We start from the raw sequence: 19,719 nt of genomic DNA, 5'->3' as shown, positions 1-19,719 counted from the left end.
TTGAATCATCCAAAGCAGGACCAGTGGCAAAGGAGGATTGTTGGGGGAACCATTCCTAAGGGAACTAGGGAAATTTGTTAAAATGTTCACATCTGTGAACAAGGTTTTCGTCGAAGGTTTTCTCAAAAGCCAGTAAAGGCAGGAGCACTCTGCCACAACTTCGCTGACGGCTCCCAAAAAGATCAAATCTTTAAGAAGTTCACACAGTGGAGCAACCAGAAATGGTTCAACTCGTTCTTATCCTCAGAGGAGTGAGTGAGGCTGAGGCCCCTGCAGAGGTACCATTAAACCTGGCATAGGTAAGCACAATCTTTCCTTCCAAAGTAAGAGTCGGGTTGGCAAACAGTGCCCTACCTTGACTCTGGAGTGCCCCCACATAGATCCTACAAATGGTTTGGGGGTTTTATGGTACCTCAACAGAGGAGGTGTGACTCTGACCACTGACTTTTTCAGAACCCTAGAGGATCCTACTAGAAAGGGAGATCTATGCATGGAGGAGAAGGGTGCAATTTTAGAGTCATCCCTGTACTCACAAGGCTCCCCAGGCTACATCTTCCCAGTGGAGAAGAAATACTAAAGGTCTTGCATCTTCACCAACCCCAGGCAAGAGAATGGCGAATCTGAGCCAATGTGAGGATTTTTAATGTGTTTTGTCATAGGCATTTAATGGCTGAAGTTCAAGTATAGGGCTGGGGCCTCTGTCCTTTTTCAGGACAAGAAAGCCCTAGCCTCTATGTAGGTCTGGTACCCATTCATTGGCACCCTTTGAAAGCAAAAGATGTGCTGCCTGCAGCAAGATCCTCTGAAACTCACTCTGCTGCAGGAGGAATATAAGGGGGGGGTTAGGGGGTGGGGGGGCAAAAGGCAGGGCATAACCCCTGCAAACAATGTGTCAGACCTATCTGTCAGAGGGCAAACTAAAGAGGCTTGGTAACTGTTTCAGCAGATGAGGATGTCTGCTGGTGCCACCTCCACAGCCCCAAATTGACTGAACAGTTTACTGCATCTTTGTTGCAACAGCCCCCTGCAATAGCCCTAGTCCCCTGCAATTGCTCTTACATTTGCAGAAATGATGGGAACATTGTTTTGCAGTAGTCAACAGCCATAAGCAATACATGTGGCCAAGCTGCCTTCAAACCTTTCCACTTTGCAGTCTGGCTTCTCACCAAAGAGTCTGGACCCACTGAACAGCATGTCCAATAACGATGCCTGTATGTTGCTGGGAAATCTTGTTGCTCTCATGGTGCCAATCCAGTCTGTTGTATCCAGGCCTGCATTGATAATAGATTTTGCTACATCTGCTCCATTAACGATTGTCCAGACCAGAGAGGCCCTAAATTCTTCCATGATAGCCAGAAAGTCTTGCTGCCCATGCCCTATAAAGCATGCATGTAGTCGTCTAAACAGACATACCGCTTTTATGTACACTAGTGCCACGCTTGCAGAAGAAATTTCTACTGGCAAAAACATCAGTTTGGATTCTGTATCTGGGAGATTGGGAAGAAAAGAGCTGGTCTAAGGAGTCACAATGAGACTTTCCGGATACAGTGCCAATACTTTTTCTAGAGCCTTTTCTAGAAAAAACTGTTTTTTGTATTCGGACCCACTGGTACTAAGGCCTCAGAGAATCAGAAAACCAGTTGGACTGCAACCAATACACAACCAGCTGAGTAATGTTTGTGCAATAAGTGTTTCTGGTAACAACCAGCCCCATCACACAAGACAGGGACTCAAATTCTTCTTCATAAATGGATCACTCAAGGAGCAGTAGGAAACAGAAAATGCATTTTAAAATGTTTTATTTTAGAAGCAGAATCTAGTGCATGTGATATGAATTGTAAACACACAGAATAAAAACAATAAAGCAATGAAAAAAATGAATGAATATTGTGAACAACAAGAAATATTTACTGTATTTCGAGCATTAACACTCATGCTTTTTACTTCTAGGCAGTACTCCGATTGGTATTTAATTAGCCTATCTTGAATTTCAAAGGTGCTGCACACTCACAAATGTAATTCATAACAGGTCTATTATTCTGTCTGAACAGCAATCCTGGTCACAGAGCAGCTGTGTGCATCGAAAAACCAACAAAGCCTCCAAGGCAGTCAATGCATGCTACTTGCTGCTCCACAGCAATCTTCGATTAATGTGGGTGCTCAAGCCGTGTCCATCCTGTTCTGAAAGTGCTGACACAAAGATCTCCTCTCTAACTTCCAGCCTTTCATGCTCACTTTTATAATATTAGAACAGAGGGCTCTTACCAATTGCTAGAATAAACGATCAAAAAGTAGCACAATGTCCTTTCAGCTATTTCAAATTATTACACAGTGATCTTTGACTCAAAACAAAAAGTAACACACAATTACTCAACTTCAACAAGCTCTGCTTGTTTATAATTGATAATAATGATATGTGTCTGCATAAATGATTGAATAACATTTATGTGTTGGCATCAGCTGAATTGTCATGTTTGCATGATGCAATTAAAGAACAAAACACGTGAAGATGAAAACATAGTTCTTAATTTCTTGATTAATTGACTAACACACATTTTATCTCAAAGTGAAAGGTCCCTCGAGGGGAAAACAGAGTGTTTATAACAGTGCTTGTTGTGGAAATCTGGATCACTGGGTGGAGGTCAGCGCCACTTAGTGACTAACAGGTGGATAACAATAGGATAACAACATGGTTTTGACCATGTAGCCATCAAGGTATTCATGAGGGTGTCACTGCAAGCAAGCAAGGGCTTCGATATCACTGACTCATGTAGTAAAATCTCCTTTAGAACATTTGTCTTCGTCTCAGTGGAGGACAAATGCAATTCTAGCACCTCAGTTGCCCTCCAAACCATGACCTCCAATGAGACACTCTCCTCCACTGGTGGCCCATGTGGAGAGTCAAGCTCTATTTTAGGGGAGAAGTCAAGCCAGCACACTGGCATTTGGTTTTAAGTCAAAGTATGTGTCATCACCAATTTAATGATGTAGAAGCAAACCAACCCCCCAACTCCCACAGTCATCATCAGGATTCGAAACTGCTCCCTGATTTGGTACACATGCCAAGTCAGAGCCAAAAAGAGAACAAAACCTCTGCTGATTGTTGCTTTATAGTAGAGGTCCTGGGTTAATGAATCAGATAGCATGACAACTGGCTGTGCTTTGGCTAATTCATAGCCCGGCAGTACAGCAGAAACTAGCACTGGTCATGGGGCCGATGTTGAAGCTTGTACCAGAGTCAGTACTGGTCCAGTAACGGGTACACAGAGAGTAGATGGTGTTGGGGAAGAACCCATCCGCACTAACCTGTGTGGAGGCCGCTGCAGTTCGTGGAATACCAAGGTGCACCAAAGGGAGCTGGAACCACAGTAAAGATTTGCAGCATTGCTACATTTAAGTTCTCGATGTGCCGCAGGGTCAGCAATGGCCCAAGAAACTATGAACACATCAGGATTAGCTGAATTATCAGTGCTGAAACCGGTAGTCTCAATGGAGTGCACCTTAATTCTTGATGCCTTCCCACCATATCATTGGAACCAGGGTAGTGGAATGGGGTTGAGTCACGCTTCATTTTCGTGTGTTTGGAAACTGACTTCGACTTTTAAGATTTGAGCTAAAAGAGAAGTGGTTGCGGTAACAGCCTCAGGACCTTGCCTGCTACATTTGTGAGTCATCTGTAATTTCTTCTTATGCTCGGAGAGCTACAGCTTCACCTCCTGGGATTTCTTCAAGGTGCCAAAGACACACTTTCCGGGGTCACTAACCGACATCTACTTGCAGAAGCATAGGCATGACTTAAAGTCTGTAGTATTAGGAGGAGACACATTCCCTAGCACCCAGTTAGAAAACAGATAGAAAAATAATTTGGAAATATATAAAATAAAATAAAAGATGGGGGGATTAGTTAGTTACTGACAGTGCATGTGGTGGAACTGATATGCTGCTTCTGGGGTGATACAGAGCCATAGTAGAGCCACACAACACAACATTACCAGCACACAGCAGCACAGCTGAAAAATTCACCGTATCCAGTCTGACGCCTGGGAGATATTCTAAATGTGCAGAATCTACAGTTCAAAGTATCCATCAGAAACTTGGGTATACATTTCACATCCTTCTTACATGTGAGCCTGGAGTATGCACATTGCTTATGAACTGTTCGTGGAATGTTTGCACACAAACTTGATTAATAATTTGTTTCTATAAAGAACTTCACCGTTTTCGTAGGACTAACAAAAGGGACCATAAACACTATACTGCTTTACAGTTATCCCAAATCAACACTCTAAACCACAGATGTGATTAACTAAAAATCATATATAATACATACCTAAAAGGGCTCTTGTCCACGCCCATCCTCTTGCAGTATCTTTAATCATCTGAATTTCATCAATCACTGCAACTTCATCTTAAAGCAAAAAATAAGAATATTGTATTTTGCAAGAAAAGCTCACTGTGAGAAAATTAAAAGGCATTTTGCAAACGTCCAATGCAAACTCAAAACTATTGCACTGCACATGGCAATGTTAAATATGGAGTACTTACAAAGCATTCTGGCCAGTAAAAGCATACAAACCTCTAGGGGATCTATGAAAAATGTTGCAAATGTTCCCAATCCAGAACAACTGGCAGCAAACAGTATTAAACTTCTACTCCAAACCTCCATGAAATAGATACAAGGAATGGATCTATGAGTCTGTTGGACGAGGTGGTGTCTGCTAAATTTGGCAACTGGGAAGAGGCATAGGCTGCAAAGAGTATTGCTAAATAGTGTTATCAGAGAGGTTTGTTAATAAGATGACAGGAAATGCTCAGAAATTTCCACCAGTACTAAGTTGTCAAGCACACATAAGCATTTACCCTTCAAATTATTTTGAGATATAAAAAATACAAACCGTGGAAGCAGATGACTGCAAGTAGAGCACGTGCGTATTTCTATATACCTTTTAACAAAATTTGGAAAAAATAATTACAATCTTTTCTTACCAAGTGAGTGATTCTCAAACAATTGCAGTAAATGGTGCAATTTATTCTTGATAAAAACGAATGTTTTGCATAGGGTTAGGGCGACAGCAAAACCACTCTAAAATAAAATATGAAGCAATGTATAGTGATCACAGGGCTAAATAAATAAATAAAATTTGTCATACACTAAAGAAGGGTTGTTAGGCTTTGAGGCTACAAGGCAGGCAGGGGCATACTGTAGACCAGTGGTTCCCAACCTGTGGTCCGCGGACCCCGAGGGGTCCATGACACATTCTCGGGGGGTCCGCAGGCCTGAGCTGGCAGGAAGACACCTCTCCATCTGGGGCCTCCCAGAAACACGAGCGTGTTTTTCTATTCATTACTTTATTTATGCAGCAGTTTAAAAAGCACTTCAAATTCATCCACCAACTTTCACGCAAAAAATAAAAAGGTCAAGAGAACTCATATGATTAATGTTCCTGCAGGAGAGAGATGGGAGGTTTGACTAGGGATAGTTCTGACTCATCTAAGGTAGCGCAGAGGGTTAACATGCCTGCTGCAAAGAACGTACATTATGCAAAGAATAATATTTTATGTGCACAGCACAGTGGGTTACTGCTTTTGTGACAGATTATTTTGTCACTGTGCATTTCATAAATTACAATTGTAATGTAGCACAGAGAGCTATGAACTGCGGTCAAAGAGCTGCATGCAAACCGCTTGGCAGAAATTAACAATTTGTGTTAAAAAATGTTTGCTTGCATAGGCATACATTCTTATCATTAAAGTCAACGCTAACCACAGTGTTATGTTCTGAATCCCGAGTTAGCACATCTCCAAACTAAGCACGCTTACAAAATGCCTACCAGTATAGATGACATGTGAATACTACACTTTGTAGTCCACTGTAGAGCGCTCCGACACCCTACAGTGGTATGAGAGGTGCTATTAAACAAATGAATTACAAGTGACAGAGAGGTTATGTAGAGAAGAGAGGCCCTTATGGTTTTACTTCCTTTCCCCACCACATATATATGTGAAAAAGCTTCTCAGATCTTATGTACCTAAAAATAGAAACAAATGGCTTGGGAAATGTAGAATCTGACCAGAGGATTCTGCTTCCCTACATAAAACCAAACATTGAAAAGTTAGTCATCGAGATGCAGTATCGACCTTCCCATTAAAATCTTTTGATTTTTGTGCATATTTTCAAAATAAAATAATTATATCTTTAGTAATTTAAGTATTTTTTTGGTGGGTTCTTTTTGTGTATTTTTTGCAAATTACGGTTTTAATTCTTGAAATTTAAATTGTACAAATTGCTTGGGGGTCCCCGGCTTTCAACAGTGATTCAGTGGGGGCCCTCGGGAGTCAAAAGGTTGGGAACAACTGCCGTAGACTGCTACGTGGGGCAAGTATACCCCTACCACACTGGACTCTCAGGGTAGTGAACAGTTGAAGATGTCGCGGGGAGTAGAGAGTCAGAGAAACACAATAACCACATATCCCGCCAAGCTAAACACTATACATAAATAATGTGCAACACTGAAGGAAGGGTTTTCTATTGATGCTAAGAGGATTATCACAGAGAAAATCTAAATATTTTGATTCATGTCAAACCAAGGGCAATCCAATGAGGCTCCTACTGGCTTCAGCATTCACACAAGTGCTAGCAAGTATTATCTGCTATCATTTACTATCCATGCAGATGCACTCAGCATACATGCAGGCAGAGATCGGCACAGTGTCTGGGCAAGAACCACAAGCAGAGCTGTAAATGAGCAGGCCAGTAGGTATTGTGCTCTCACCTTTAACAGGCAAAAAAGCCTTTCCAATACTATGGATTGAAAACAGTATGCTGGGAGCACTACCTAAAGCAGGCAGTAATCCTGGGCCCACTAGAGAGTAGGCATCCCTACTGACGTCAGAGCCAGGCTCTGGGTCTCATTGAATATTTTGGGCCTGGGTCTTAATATGTACGCAGTATCTTCTTTGTGCTGGGTCGAAAGAAAGTCAGGATACTATTTTCACATGCAGTTTCCATTAGTCAGAGAAGGGATGCAGGTCACGTTAACAGGCAGGAGATAGACCTGCCCCAGCGGGGACAATGGAAGGTTTGACAAAATGTTAACATCCTAATACAAATAAGGCTTATGTTTTCATTTTTATATATAAAAACTTGTTGTTAAAATGTCAACGTCTGCATTCATTTTTAAAAATGAGAAAATGCAGAAATTAGACCTCATGGTTATAGTCTCCATGCTGTCAGCCATGACAACAAGGCCAGCACCTGACTCTATTAATAACAAAATAAGTAAAAACAGGAGATGATTTCCTGAAAAAAAATAAAGTTATATAGCCGCCGATGGACACGTTTCAATGTTTTGAGGTCAGTGTATTGTTTCATTGTATTTTTTGTATATAGAAAATTGTAGCGCTAAAACTCTAGATACATTTAAATGTTTTTATAATATATCACTTTAATAAAGATGGAAACCTACTAGTTGCAGCTCATTTTCTTCTGAAACCTTAATATAATTATGATTAAACACCATAATCATCGTCTTTATTGCTGTCAGCAATATGAAATCACTATACACATTACAGTTTCTAAGATGTATTCGGAAACAAAGTAAACACACCACCAACCATAACATGCACACACTTTAATTAGAACATTTTATCATCTCATTGATCCCTCTATACATGTTGTTCAGTTCCAGCTGACATCAGATATAAAATGAGGGTTGGCTCAAAGTTCAACACTGCTAACAGCTTTCTAACTTAGTATACATTCCTTAACAGAGGATCCATGGTGAACGCTATTTAGAGGTAGAGATGGTTTAACATATGAAGTGATATTTGACCTACATCTATTACTCACCAAGCCAAAGCAGTACATAAGTCTAACCTCGTGTAACATTAGTAAACAATAATAAAAAATAAAAAAAAGATCAACCAATGTTAAGGCCACGTAGGAGTGGTTCAGCTGACAACCGCTCATGCCCCTAGTTCTCAAATGCGAACAGGAAGTGTGATCGAATGCCAGCTGATCCACTTGTCCTTTGTCCACGACATTATGCAGACTACAAAAGAGCAAGTGAGCTGGTAACTACTCGTTTCCAATGGGCAACAGCTTCCTTTTGTATTTCAAGGCTTGTCCGTGCCCCGCGTCGTTGGGTAAGGTGAGGATGGTTTAATAAAGAAATCTGCACTATTTTTAGTGAACACACACACATATATATATATATATATATATATGGAAAATGTCACTTATCCAGTGTACATCTGTTCGTAGCATGAGACGCTGCAGATTCACATGCTGTGCATATCCCGCCATCTAGTGTTGGGCTCGGAGTGTTACAAGTTGTTTTTCTTCGAAGAAGTCTTTTCGAGTCACGAGACCGAGGGACTCCTCCCCTTTCGGCTCCATTGCGCATGGGCGTCGACTCCATCTTAGATTGTTTTTACCCGCAGAGGGTGAGGTAGGAGTTGTGTATATAGTAATAGTGCCCATGCAATGGAGTAAGTATGTATGTACATATTGTGATTAAAAGTGTTATATTTACAAGTTTACAAATGTACAAGTTTATTTTTATCAACTTATAACGGCTACAGGCTCCCGGGGAGGTGGGAGGGCCCATGTGAATCTGCAGCATCTCATGCCACGAACAGATGTACACTGGGTAAGTGACATTTTCCGTTCGATTGCATGTGTAGCTGCAGATACACATGCTGTGCATAGACTAGTAAGCAGTTATGTCCCCAAAAGGGGTGGTTTAGCCTGTAGGAGTTGAAGTTGTTTGAAATAATGTTCGTAATACTGCCTGTCCTACTGTGGCTTGTTGTGTTGTTAACACATCCACACAGTAATGTTTAGTAAATGTATGAGGCGTAGACCATGTGGCTGCTTTACAGATTTCTGTCATTGGTATATTTCCTAGAAAGGCCATGGTGGCACCTTTCTTCCTAGTGGAGTGTGCCTTTGGTGTAATATGCAGTTGTCTTTGCTTTAACATAACAGGTTTGAATACATTTAACTATCCATCTGGCAATGCCTTATTTGGATATTGGATTTACTGCATGAGGTTTTTGGAAAGCTAAAAACAATTGTTTGTTTTACGAATTTGTTTAGTTCTATCAATGTAATACATTAGTGCTCTTTTTATGTCTAATGTATGTAATACTCTTTCAGCTACAGAGTCTGGTTCTGGAAAGAACACTGGGAGTTCCACCGTTGGATTTAAGTGGAATGGTGATATAACATTTGGCAAAAATTTGGGATTTGTGCGTAGAACCACTTTATGTTTGTGTATTTGTATAAAGGGTTCTTGTATGGTAAAGGCTTGTATTTCACTTACTCTTCTGAGAGATGCGATAGCTATTAGGAAGGCTAAATTCCAGGTTAAGTATTGAATCTCACAAGAGTGCATGGGTTCAAATGGTGGACCCATGAGTCGTGTTAATACAATATTGAGGTTCCACGAAGGAACTGGTGGTGTTCTTGGTGGAATTATTCTTTTTAGACCCTCCATAAATGCTTTTATGACTGGTATTCTAAATAGGGAAGTTGAATGGGTAATTTGCAGATAGGCCGAAATTGCTGTGAGATGTATTTTAATGGATGAAAAAGCTAACAGACTTTTGTAAGTGTAGTAAGTAGCTTACAATGTTTTTTGCAGACGCGTGTAATGGTTGAATTTTATTATTATGACAGTAATAAACAAATCGTTTCCATTTATTTGCGTAGCAATGTCCTGTAGTAGGTTTTTCTAGCCTGTTTCATGACCTCCATACATTCTTGTGTAAGGTCTAGATGTCTGAATTCTAAGACTTCAGGAGCCAGATTGCTAGATTGAGCGATGCTGGATTCGAGTGTCTGATCTGTTGTTTGTGTTGAGTTAACAGATCTGGTCTGTTTGGTAGTATGATATGAGGTACTACTGACAGGTCTAGTAGTGTTGTGTACCAAGGTTGTTGTGCCCAAGTTGGTGCTATTAGTATTAGTTTGAGTTTGTTTTGACTCAATTTGTTTACTAGATACGGAAGGAGTGGGAGAGGGGGAAAAGCGTAAGCAAATATCCCTGACCAACTCATCCATGACGCATTGCCTTTGGAGTGAGGCTGTGGGTACCTGGATGTAAAGTTTTGGCATGTTGCGAATAGGTCTATTTGCGGTGTCCCCCAGTTTTGGAAGTAGGTTTGTAGTATCTGGGGATGAATATCCCATTTGTGGATCTGTTGGTGATCTCAACTGAGATTGTCGGCTAACTGGTTTTGAATTCCTGGTATGTATTGCGCTATTAGGCGAATGTGATTGTGAATCGCCCAATGCCAAATCTTCTGTGCTAAGAGACACAACTGTGTTGAGTGTGTGCCTCCCTGTTTGTTTAGGTGACATTGTTGTCATGTTGTCTATTTTGACAAAAATGTATTTGTGGGCTATTAGTGGTTGAAATGCTTTTAATGCTAGAAACACTGCTAGTAGTTCTAGTTGATTTATATGAAGTTGTTTTTGCTGAGTGTCCCATTGTCCCTGGATGCTGTGTTGGTTGAGGTGTGCTCCCCACCCTACCATGGAAGCATCTGTTGTGATCACGTATTGAGGCACTGGGACTTGGAAGGGCCGCCCTTGGTTTAAATTTATAGGATTCCACCATTGAAGCGAGGTGTGTGTTTGGCGGTCTATCAACACTAGATCCTGTTTGAGTGTTGGTTTTTATTGACCAATCGTCTAGATACGGGAATACGTGTATGTGCTGTCTTCTGATATGTGCCGCTACTACTGCAAGGCATTTTGTAAATACCCTTGGTGCTGTTGTTATCCCGAATGGTAACACTTTGACTTGGTAATGTACTCCTTGGATTACAAACCTCAAGTATTTCCTGTGTGAAGGATGTATGGGTATATGGAAGTACGCATCCTTGAGATCTAATGTTGACATGTAGTCTTGTTGTTTGAGCAAGGGGGTCAGTCTTGAAGTGTTACCATGTGAAAGTGATCTGATTTGATGTAAAGATTTAGTGTTCTGAGATCTAAGATGGGTCTCAGAGTTTTGTCCTTTTTGGGTATTAGAAAATACAGGGAATAAACACCTGTTCCTTTCTGATGGTTGGGTACGAGTTCTATTGCCTCTTTTTGTAACAACGCTTGGACTTCTAGTTGTAATAGATCCAAGTGCTGTTTGGACATGTTGTGTGTTCTTGGAGGCACATTTGGTGGTAATTGTAGGAATTCTATGCAATAACCATGTTGGATAATGGCTAGGACCCACGAGTCTGTAGGCATTTCTTCCCAATTTTTGTAATAATCTGTGAGCCCCCCCCCCACTGGTGTTATGTGCTGGGGATTTGAGACATTGAAGTCACTGTTTAGTTTGTGGGGCCTTTGGGCTTTGGAATTTCCCTCTGGTTTTAGGGAACTGTCCACCTCTATATTGTCCCCGAAAGCCTCCTCTTTGATACTGGCCCTGGTATATGGGTCTGGCTTGTGAGGTTGAGGGTTCTGTGCTTTGGGCTCGAAACTCCCCTCTAAAGTGTGGCTTTCCAAAGGTGCCTCTGCTCTGTGGGGAGTAGAGGGCGCCCATGGCTTTGGCCATGTCAGTGTCCTTCTTTAGCTTCTCTATAGCTGTATCCACCTCCGGCCCAAACAACTGTTGTCCATTAAAAGGCATATTATAGGTATATTCAGCTTTATTTCGGTAAAACAATACCATAAAAGCATACTGACAAAATTCTTACATTTCTAAAAGGAACAAAGACACTTTTTAAGAGAAAAAAGACAAAAAAACACTAAAAAAAAGATCGAGACCAAAGCTCCCTCAGGGCCATACAATACAAATAGGCAAGTTATGGGTATAAATGTTATTAAAAATCAACAATTAATCACTAAAACACTATAAAATATACAGTACACATCATCGTGCAAATCACCATATAAATATTATAACATTTTATAAAATACTCCTAAAATATAAACCTTTATACAAAAAACAGTTAAAATTGCTATCTCACTAGTAGTAGCATTAACTATGGACTAGCTCAAAAAGTGACCATTATGAAAATAGGATATATGCTTTTGAATGATTATTTGCCTCCAGTAGGTTCAAGTTGCCTCTACAATCTTAGCAATATAGATACCATCATCACGTGAGGGGTTATTTGACTAATTTTTAAGAGATGATTAACAATCCCTAGGGCCCAACGATTCCTTTCTTTCTTGCGTGCCTATATTACTTAGAGGTCATATACGATCGAGTAATGCAAAAAGGCACATTGTTCTAGCAGCAGCTAATATTCACTTGTCTGCTAGAAACAAGTTATCTGATGTTGGTCTTAAAAACAGTAAATAAAAGTCGATTACAGTATTTCATTTGTAAGACCCATAAAATACTAAAAGGAGATTTTTTGGGATAAAAGTAGATAAATATCAGAATCCAGGAACAAGTTTCATAAGTGACAATGACCATTCTAGGTAACTTAATCAACCTCCCAGTAACTACAGTCCTCCCGGGCATAGACAATGTCCCCTGGGCTAGATATATCCTTGGCCGATTGTAGGTCCCAAGGCCATTGAATTGCAGAGGGTGACTCCCAATTATCGATTTCAGGACCATAGGTTGACTTTGGGAGTTTTGCCTGAATTAAAGCGCCTACAACCTCAGGCCCGCCTTGTCTCTGATGAATGAAATTGCTATTAAGAACCGGCTTAGACCAAAAACAACATATGGTATCGAGCTGGATCTCAAGAATCTGGCAGCTTCATTGTAGTTCCTGATTCCAACGTTCCTGCAGATGGGTCGGATCCATTTCTTCCTTAGTTTATCGTAGGCAATGCAATTTAAAAGGACATGATCCGTCGTTTCTGGTGTCTCCATATTACATAGCTCGCAGGTCGCCTCATGATTACTCCCATTCAGGAGGCCCCATTTAAAGGTAAAAGCCTTGACCTGGAGAATCCCATATCGATACTTCATAAAAAAAACTTTTGCTCGTCTAGGTTGAATAGTATCGATCCATTCCTCAGCGCTCGGTAGTGGTTTAAAATCCAGAAAACTTAAGGTTAGTCTACCTGAATCCTTGCTATGAAAAGGGCTATTAAAGATGAAGTCCCAAAATACTTGCTTTAGTCGGATCTTTGATTGGGTTGTGAGTATATGCGATTCATCCCAATAGAATTTCAGCCCTAAATTGTAAAAGCTTTGCCTGATATAATAAAGCCACGGGAGGGAAATAGTCTTGTCCAAGCCCATGATCTCAATTAATGCTTGCCTGTATTGGATCAGTTCAGGGGTTGTCCAAAGTCTACACCAGTAGAGCAGGGGCCTCAGGGCTGCCAATTTGCCTATTTGTTTCATATTAGTGTCATAGGCTAAGGGAATCAGCGGAGTGGATGGAGGGAGGCCCAATACCCCCCTCATGAAATTATTTTCCTGAGTGGCCAATGGAGTTAGTTTTGTGAATCCCCAGAGTTCTGCGCCATACAGAGCAGCGGCCTGTGCTTTGCACCTATAGATCTCGAATACTGGTGACACAGTGCTCGACCTTGAACATTTGTAATTTTTACTAATTGCCATGGAGCTATGAGTTAAGGAGACAGCAGCTTTGTTGATGTGCGGCACCCATGACAATTTGGCATCAAGCAGTATCCCTAGGTAGTTGAAGTTTTTAACTCGTTCCAGTGCCTGCCCTCTAATCCAAATGTTTCTCTTGAGTGCTTTGTGAGGGTTAACAGTTAAGTATTTAGTCTTGTTTGCATTTATTTCTAACCCCTTCAAGCTGCAATACTCACTGAATTTATCTAGTAGAGTTTGCAGGCCCATTGGAGTTTGAGACAATAGGATGGTGTCATCTGCAAAAAGGAGGGCGGGGACTGGATCATCATTCAATCTTGGTGAGTCGTGGTTACTTTGTTTCAGATAATGAACCAGATCATTGATGTATAATGAGAAAAGTGTTGGGGCGAGCACACAGCCCTGTCTCACCCCCCTCTTGATAGGTATTGGGTCTGTCAACTCTCCTTTTGGCCCCCACTGGACCTTTGCGAATGTATTTTCATGTAGCCTCTCCAGCTGGCCCAGGAGGTTCCCTGGCATGCCCTGTTTTCCTAATGCTGCCCATAAGGAGTCTCTCGGCACCAGATCAAAGGCTGCGGGCAGGTCCACAAACGCGATATACAGGTGGCCTTTCTTTAGTCTAGTGTATTTCCATATTATTGTCAATAGCCTAAAGGCCTGGTCAACTGTACTGGTCTGTTGTCTAAAGCCTGCTTGGTATATAGACATTATGCTGTTCTCTTCTATCCAGGTATTGATTCTATTCAGGATCTGTCTAGCATACATTTTTTGTGTGACGTCTATGAGGCTAATTGGTCTATAGTTCCCTGGGTCTTCCCTGGATCCTTTTTTGTGGATTGGGATTATTTCTGCCCCTGTCCATGTTTCGGGCATTAGGCCTCCCCTTGCTATAGCGTTACTTAGTAGGTTTAGATAAGGTGCCCAGATTTCTATGCTATGTTTGAACAGATCCCCCGGGATCTTATCCAAACCGGGGGCTTTTCCTGGCTTGATTGCTTCAATGGCAATCACCGTCTCCTCCAGACTAAACTGTAACTCGGGTAAAATACCCCAAGTAACTGGGGTTTTATGTCTTGAGGGATAGAAATCGAAGGTGGGGGGGGGTCAGAGTAAAGATATGTAAAGTAGTTAACCCATGTTTTAGGGTCTATGTGATGGTCTGTAGTAAATATCCCCTCTTTGCTACCATGGGTAACTATTTTCCAGAAGGTCCTTGCATCATTGCTTTTTGCTGCTACCAGCAGGTCTTGCCATTTTTGGTCCTCCCAGTTGCGTTGGGCAGTAGCCAGCGTTTTCTTATAACTGGCCCTTGCCTGCTGTACGGCTAATTGATTTTTTTGCTTTAGTGCCTCTACCAGTACTCTTTTCCTCTCTCTACATTTGATAGTATACCATGGACTGTTAGGGGTGGTTTGGGCCTTCTCCTTTTTGTGCTTATTCTGTAGCTGTTTGGTCAGGACAGGTCTTAACATAGTGCTCAATGAATGGTGGATAGCCGTAATAGGAATGTCACTAGGTTTATTTTCTGCATAAGGCTCCAAGAGATCAGAAAATATGTTGTAAATATTTATCATAGTGACCTGATTGCCTAGTATTACTGCCCATTTTACAACCCTTCTGTTGTTACTGAGGGTGGGTTGTAACTCCACCTTATCATGTTCTATATATTTCGAGTCCAAATCTAAGAAGTGTGCCTTGAATTCAATTATTAGCGGGAAGTGATCGCTATCCCTTCTTTTATCAATTTTAAAGGTCGCTAGTCTTTCCCATGTGTTTATACTATGCAGAATGTAATCTATTTTTGAAGTTGAGTTGCCTCTCTGGAAGGTAACCAGATTAAGGCCGACTTCACCCACTCTGCCATTGCATGCCCTCAGTCCATGGTTTAATGTAAGGCTCATGATTTGCAATGCGGCCACTGTGCCTGAGACAGTTTTTTCTATTGTTAGGTAAGGAATTGTTCTCATTCGGTCTTCCTCTTCTGCTAAATGTTCGAATCCAGTTATAGGTTCATAATTACAATTAAGGTCACCCCCTATCATAATTGTCTCACCTACTGGAATTTTTTTGAGCAGCTCGTCTAGTAGAGTTATTTCAGGAGACTCCACGTTTGACTTTCTAGGTCTTATATATACATTAGACAAGTGGGTTATTATCTTATTTTTTTTTCCCATTATCAACCATAAAATGTCCTCTGACTCAGTGGCTTGCATGCGTATCTCAACATTTAATGAGATCTTCACCCATACAACCAACCCCCCAGACGGTCTCCCTCTGGCAGCTGAAGTTGCACTGATAAAGTAGGTTTTATATCCTACTTTATACGGTGGATCTTTAAGCCACGTCTCCTGGAAGAGACAGACATGGTGTCGATCAATATAGTCCTGCCATTCGGGGTCTATAAGCTTATTTTTAAAGTCAGCTACATTCCATGAAATCATGGTGATAGGACCCCTTCCGTTTAGGCTTGTGGCATTGAAAGTATCACTCGGGTAAGTTGTTAAATTTTTCCTACCATACAAAAGCTCCACTGCGCTCCCTGCCCCTATAGCATGAAGATCATTCCCTTCATGGGGCTCCCCTACTATTGGGTCCCCATTGGGTTCCACTTGTGCCTGATCTATCTGGATTAGTCAATCTACTCTCTCAAGGTTTGAATCATAGTTTCTCTTTTGCAGTCCCTCATTGTGATTAAGTTTATGCCTTTGTACTCGAAGTTTGGTAATTAATGGATCCAAGCTAAACCTCATAGCATTGGAATTAGGGGCGGGGGTTCTCTGTTCCATGTCAATCAAACCTCTGATTAATCTTCCATCCTTGAGTGTTAATGCAATAACGTCAAGTTTCCCCCTCTCTCCAGGGATTCTTTCTGCCCCCCTAATATCTGATCGGATTATGGATAAACAGTGTCTTTTGGCCCTAATCCAATGTATAAGCTTGTTTTTTAAGGAGTCCTCATCTTCTCTGCTATTTAAGGGCAATTTTGGAACATTTAACAGATGAACAACATTGGTCCTAGTAGGAAACCTATCCTCCTCAGAGTATGGATTCCATATAGTGTTTTTGTTATAATCATTAGATACTTGGGGACAGGAGTTCAGAGTAAGTTCCAAAATTCCTTTTTGGGGTCCTTTTACCAAACGGGGATCTCTTTGTGGTTTCCCTGTTCCTTGGCATAAGTTACTATCATTTCTTCTCTGGGAATTGCGTGAACCAATATGTTCCACATTGACCCCTATCGTGCATCCCTGTGGTTGTTGTACAATCTTAGCTGTAGCTGGGGTAAGGTTAGGGTTAGTAATCAAATTTTGAGGATATGTGGATCTACCTTGTAGATGGAGTGATATGGGGGGGGACTCCCTTTCGCATTGGCCTCTATAGGTACCCCTACCCCCCTCCTTTTCCACAATATCTGTTAAGGTTCTTACTTCAAGTTTCAAATCCCTAACTTCCTGGATTAATCCGGTGATTAGATCATAGAGGTCTGCTATAGATCTTGTTTTATTTTTTAGAGGGTTCCCTGATTCTGAATTGAGAGGAGTGGTCCTTTCACTATCTAGCTGTACAGTTGGGATAAATGGGTGTAATTTATCCACGGGTTCCCCCTCTTGTGCATTCTGTATGTTACTACTATCGAGTTCTGCCAGGACTGCATATTTATTGGAGCACCTAACTTCGCACTCCTGGATATGGCCCTTCTTCCTACCATTATCAATGCTGCATAGGTGTATGGGTCTAGTTGCAGCAACCCTAGGGCTATCAGTCCTGACATCAGATGGTGCCTCCCCCTCTTGCAGGGAAACGATCTCTATCGCTTTATCTTCCACTGGTTTGATTTTCTTCGCGTAATAGGAGGTAATCTTTTTGTCTGGACCCTCCCGAATAGTGGTCCTACTGCATAGTAGTGACTCTACCTCCTCGATAAGATCGTCTATTTCAGCTATTGTGCAGTTCTCACCCGCATTCCTAAGTTTTTTTACAGAATTCATCTTTCCCCTTGGGGGTTCTGATGCCTTGCGTTTTCCCATGGATTAAGCTGCCTAAATAGTGCATTGGCTCTGTGAACCAGTCCCCAATATGTAATTATAAAGGAGAGTAGGAGAAGGGCTGATAGGGATAGACCTATTTAGTACAATTATCTTCACATATAAGAACGATAGCTATATGTTTTCCACTATAAATATAAGCAGACCTCTTGCCAGTATAAAAAGGCAGAGGCCCAGCCTGGCCCCACTCCAATATTTATCGGGTAATGGAAAGAGCGTCGCAACAATAGGTGGAGAATACGGTCCAAAGGCCCTCTATAAAAGGACCTATTTAGGAGTAAGTATCAACACAGTACCTTCAGGCAGCCATACGTGTAGATTGGCATGTCCATGCAACTTTGGATGAATGTCAGGGGGGTGGCCCTGCCCTGCCTCTTCCTGGCAAGGACGGGCAAGGACGGGCAAGGACGGGCCCGCCCTTGGCCCGGGCGCGTCCCGCGCGGCGGGAGCGCGATAAGAAATTTAAAGGGCTCCTGCCCTTGACACGCCTCCCGGGACCTCCTTGCGCTTCCCGCGACGGCGGGAGCGCGCTAAGAAATTTAAAGGGCTCCTGCCCTTGACACGCCTCCCGGGACCTCCTTGCGCTTCCCGCGACGGCGGGAGCGCGATAAGAAATTTAAAGGGCTCCTGCCCTTGACACGCCTCCCGGGACCTCCTTGCGCATATTAAGCACAGCCTGTTGGATCTCTGGCTTAAATCCAGAGGTGCGGAGCCATGCGTGTCTCCGAACAGTGACCGCTGCGTCCACTGCCGATCGTATCTGGTTGTTGGAGATACTTTGGCCCTCCTCCACCACTTGCTGTGCACGCTTTTGAAACTCCTTGGGAAGATGTTCAATAAAATGCTGCATTTCATCCCAATGAGCCCTGTCATATCTTGCCAATAAAGCTTGTGAATTGGCAATGCGCCATTAATTGGCTGCCTGTGCTGCAACCCTTTTCCCCGCTGCATCAAACTTTCGACTTTCTTTGTTGGGTGGTGGTGCATCCCCAGAAGTCTGTGAGTTTGCCCTTTTGCGTGCCGCGCCTACTAACACTGAGTCAGGTGTTAGTTGTTGTGTGATGTACACAGGGTCTGTAGGGGGAGGCTTGTACTTTTTTTCTACCCTAGGTGTAATGGCTCTGCATTTGACGGGGTCTTGAAACACTTGTTTTGCGTGTTTTAACATCACTGGTAACATCGGCAGACTCTGGTACTGGCTGTGTGTTGATGACAAAGTATTAAATAAGAAGTCATCCTCAATAGGTTCAGCATGCAGTGCTACATTGTGAAATGCTGCTGCTCTGCACACCACCTGCATGTAAGCAGTACTGTCTTCTGGTGGTGACGGTCTTGCCGGGTAGCACTCAGGACTATTGTCAGATACTGGTGCATCGTATAGATCCCATGCATCTGGGTCATCGTGGCTCATCCCTGTGTGAGTCAGAGATTGCATCATTGGGGGTGTTTCAATTGGTGGCAGTTGCGGTGAGTGTTGTGGCGATGGTGGTGGTGAAAAACGTGGTGGAGTTTTTTCTTTGGCCACCTTTGCTTTTGGCTGTTTATCTGTGTCTTGGAAAGCAAGTTTCCTTTTCATTTTAATAGGGGGGAAGAGTTCTAATTTTCCCTGTGTCTTTTTGAATATGGAGCCTTCTTTGCGTATAGTCCGGCTCCCCCATCTCTAACTCTTGTCCAAATGTATGGCCTTGTAGTTGTGATGAAAGGCCTTGTTCTTCGGAATAAGAGCTTGTTTTCGGCACCAAAACTTTTTCCACAGTCCTTTTCGGCTCCGAAGCCACTTTTTTCGGTTTCGGGGTGCTGAGTTTGCTCGGAGCCGGTATCTCGATGTTGGTCGGAGCCAGTATCTCGGTGTCGAGTATACTCTGTGCCGGTATCTCGACCGGAGTCGGATGACTTCGACACGTGTGTGCCTTTTTTCGGTGCCGATGGTTGGTCACCGATTTTACGGTTTAAGCCATGGCCTCCCGGCGGTGACGTCCCCTGGGTCTTCATGATTTTGGCGTGAGTTTTGGTCGGGGCAGGTTTACTCACGGTTTTCGCCGGCTGCTCACTTTCGGCCTCGTCCGAGTCTGAGTCGGCAATGGAGAAAGTCTCCTCTTCTTCGACGTCATGGTGTCCTGACGGCGTCGATG

General features: G+C 42.4%; 1 protein-coding gene across 1 annotated transcript in view; it reads right to left on the bottom strand.

The window, feature by feature from the left end:
- SUPV3L1 (Suv3 like RNA helicase) overlaps window positions 1-19,719 on the bottom strand; it is a 1,188,002-nt gene that overhangs the window by 923,743 nt on the left and 244,540 nt on the right. Inside the window, exon 7 of the mRNA XM_069240523.1 lies at window positions 4,331-4,408. Coding sequence (XP_069096624.1) covers window positions 4,331-4,408 — 78 coding nt within the window. The remainder of the gene's footprint in view (window positions 1-4,330; window positions 4,409-19,719) is intronic.

The sequence above is a fragment of the Pleurodeles waltl genome, chromosome 6 (genome assembly GCF_031143425.1).
Source record: "Pleurodeles waltl isolate 20211129_DDA chromosome 6, aPleWal1.hap1.20221129, whole genome shotgun sequence".
Classification (NCBI taxonomy): domain Eukaryota; kingdom Metazoa; phylum Chordata; class Amphibia; order Caudata; family Salamandridae; genus Pleurodeles; species Pleurodeles waltl.
This window is presented reverse-complemented; position numbering and strand designations above follow the sequence as displayed.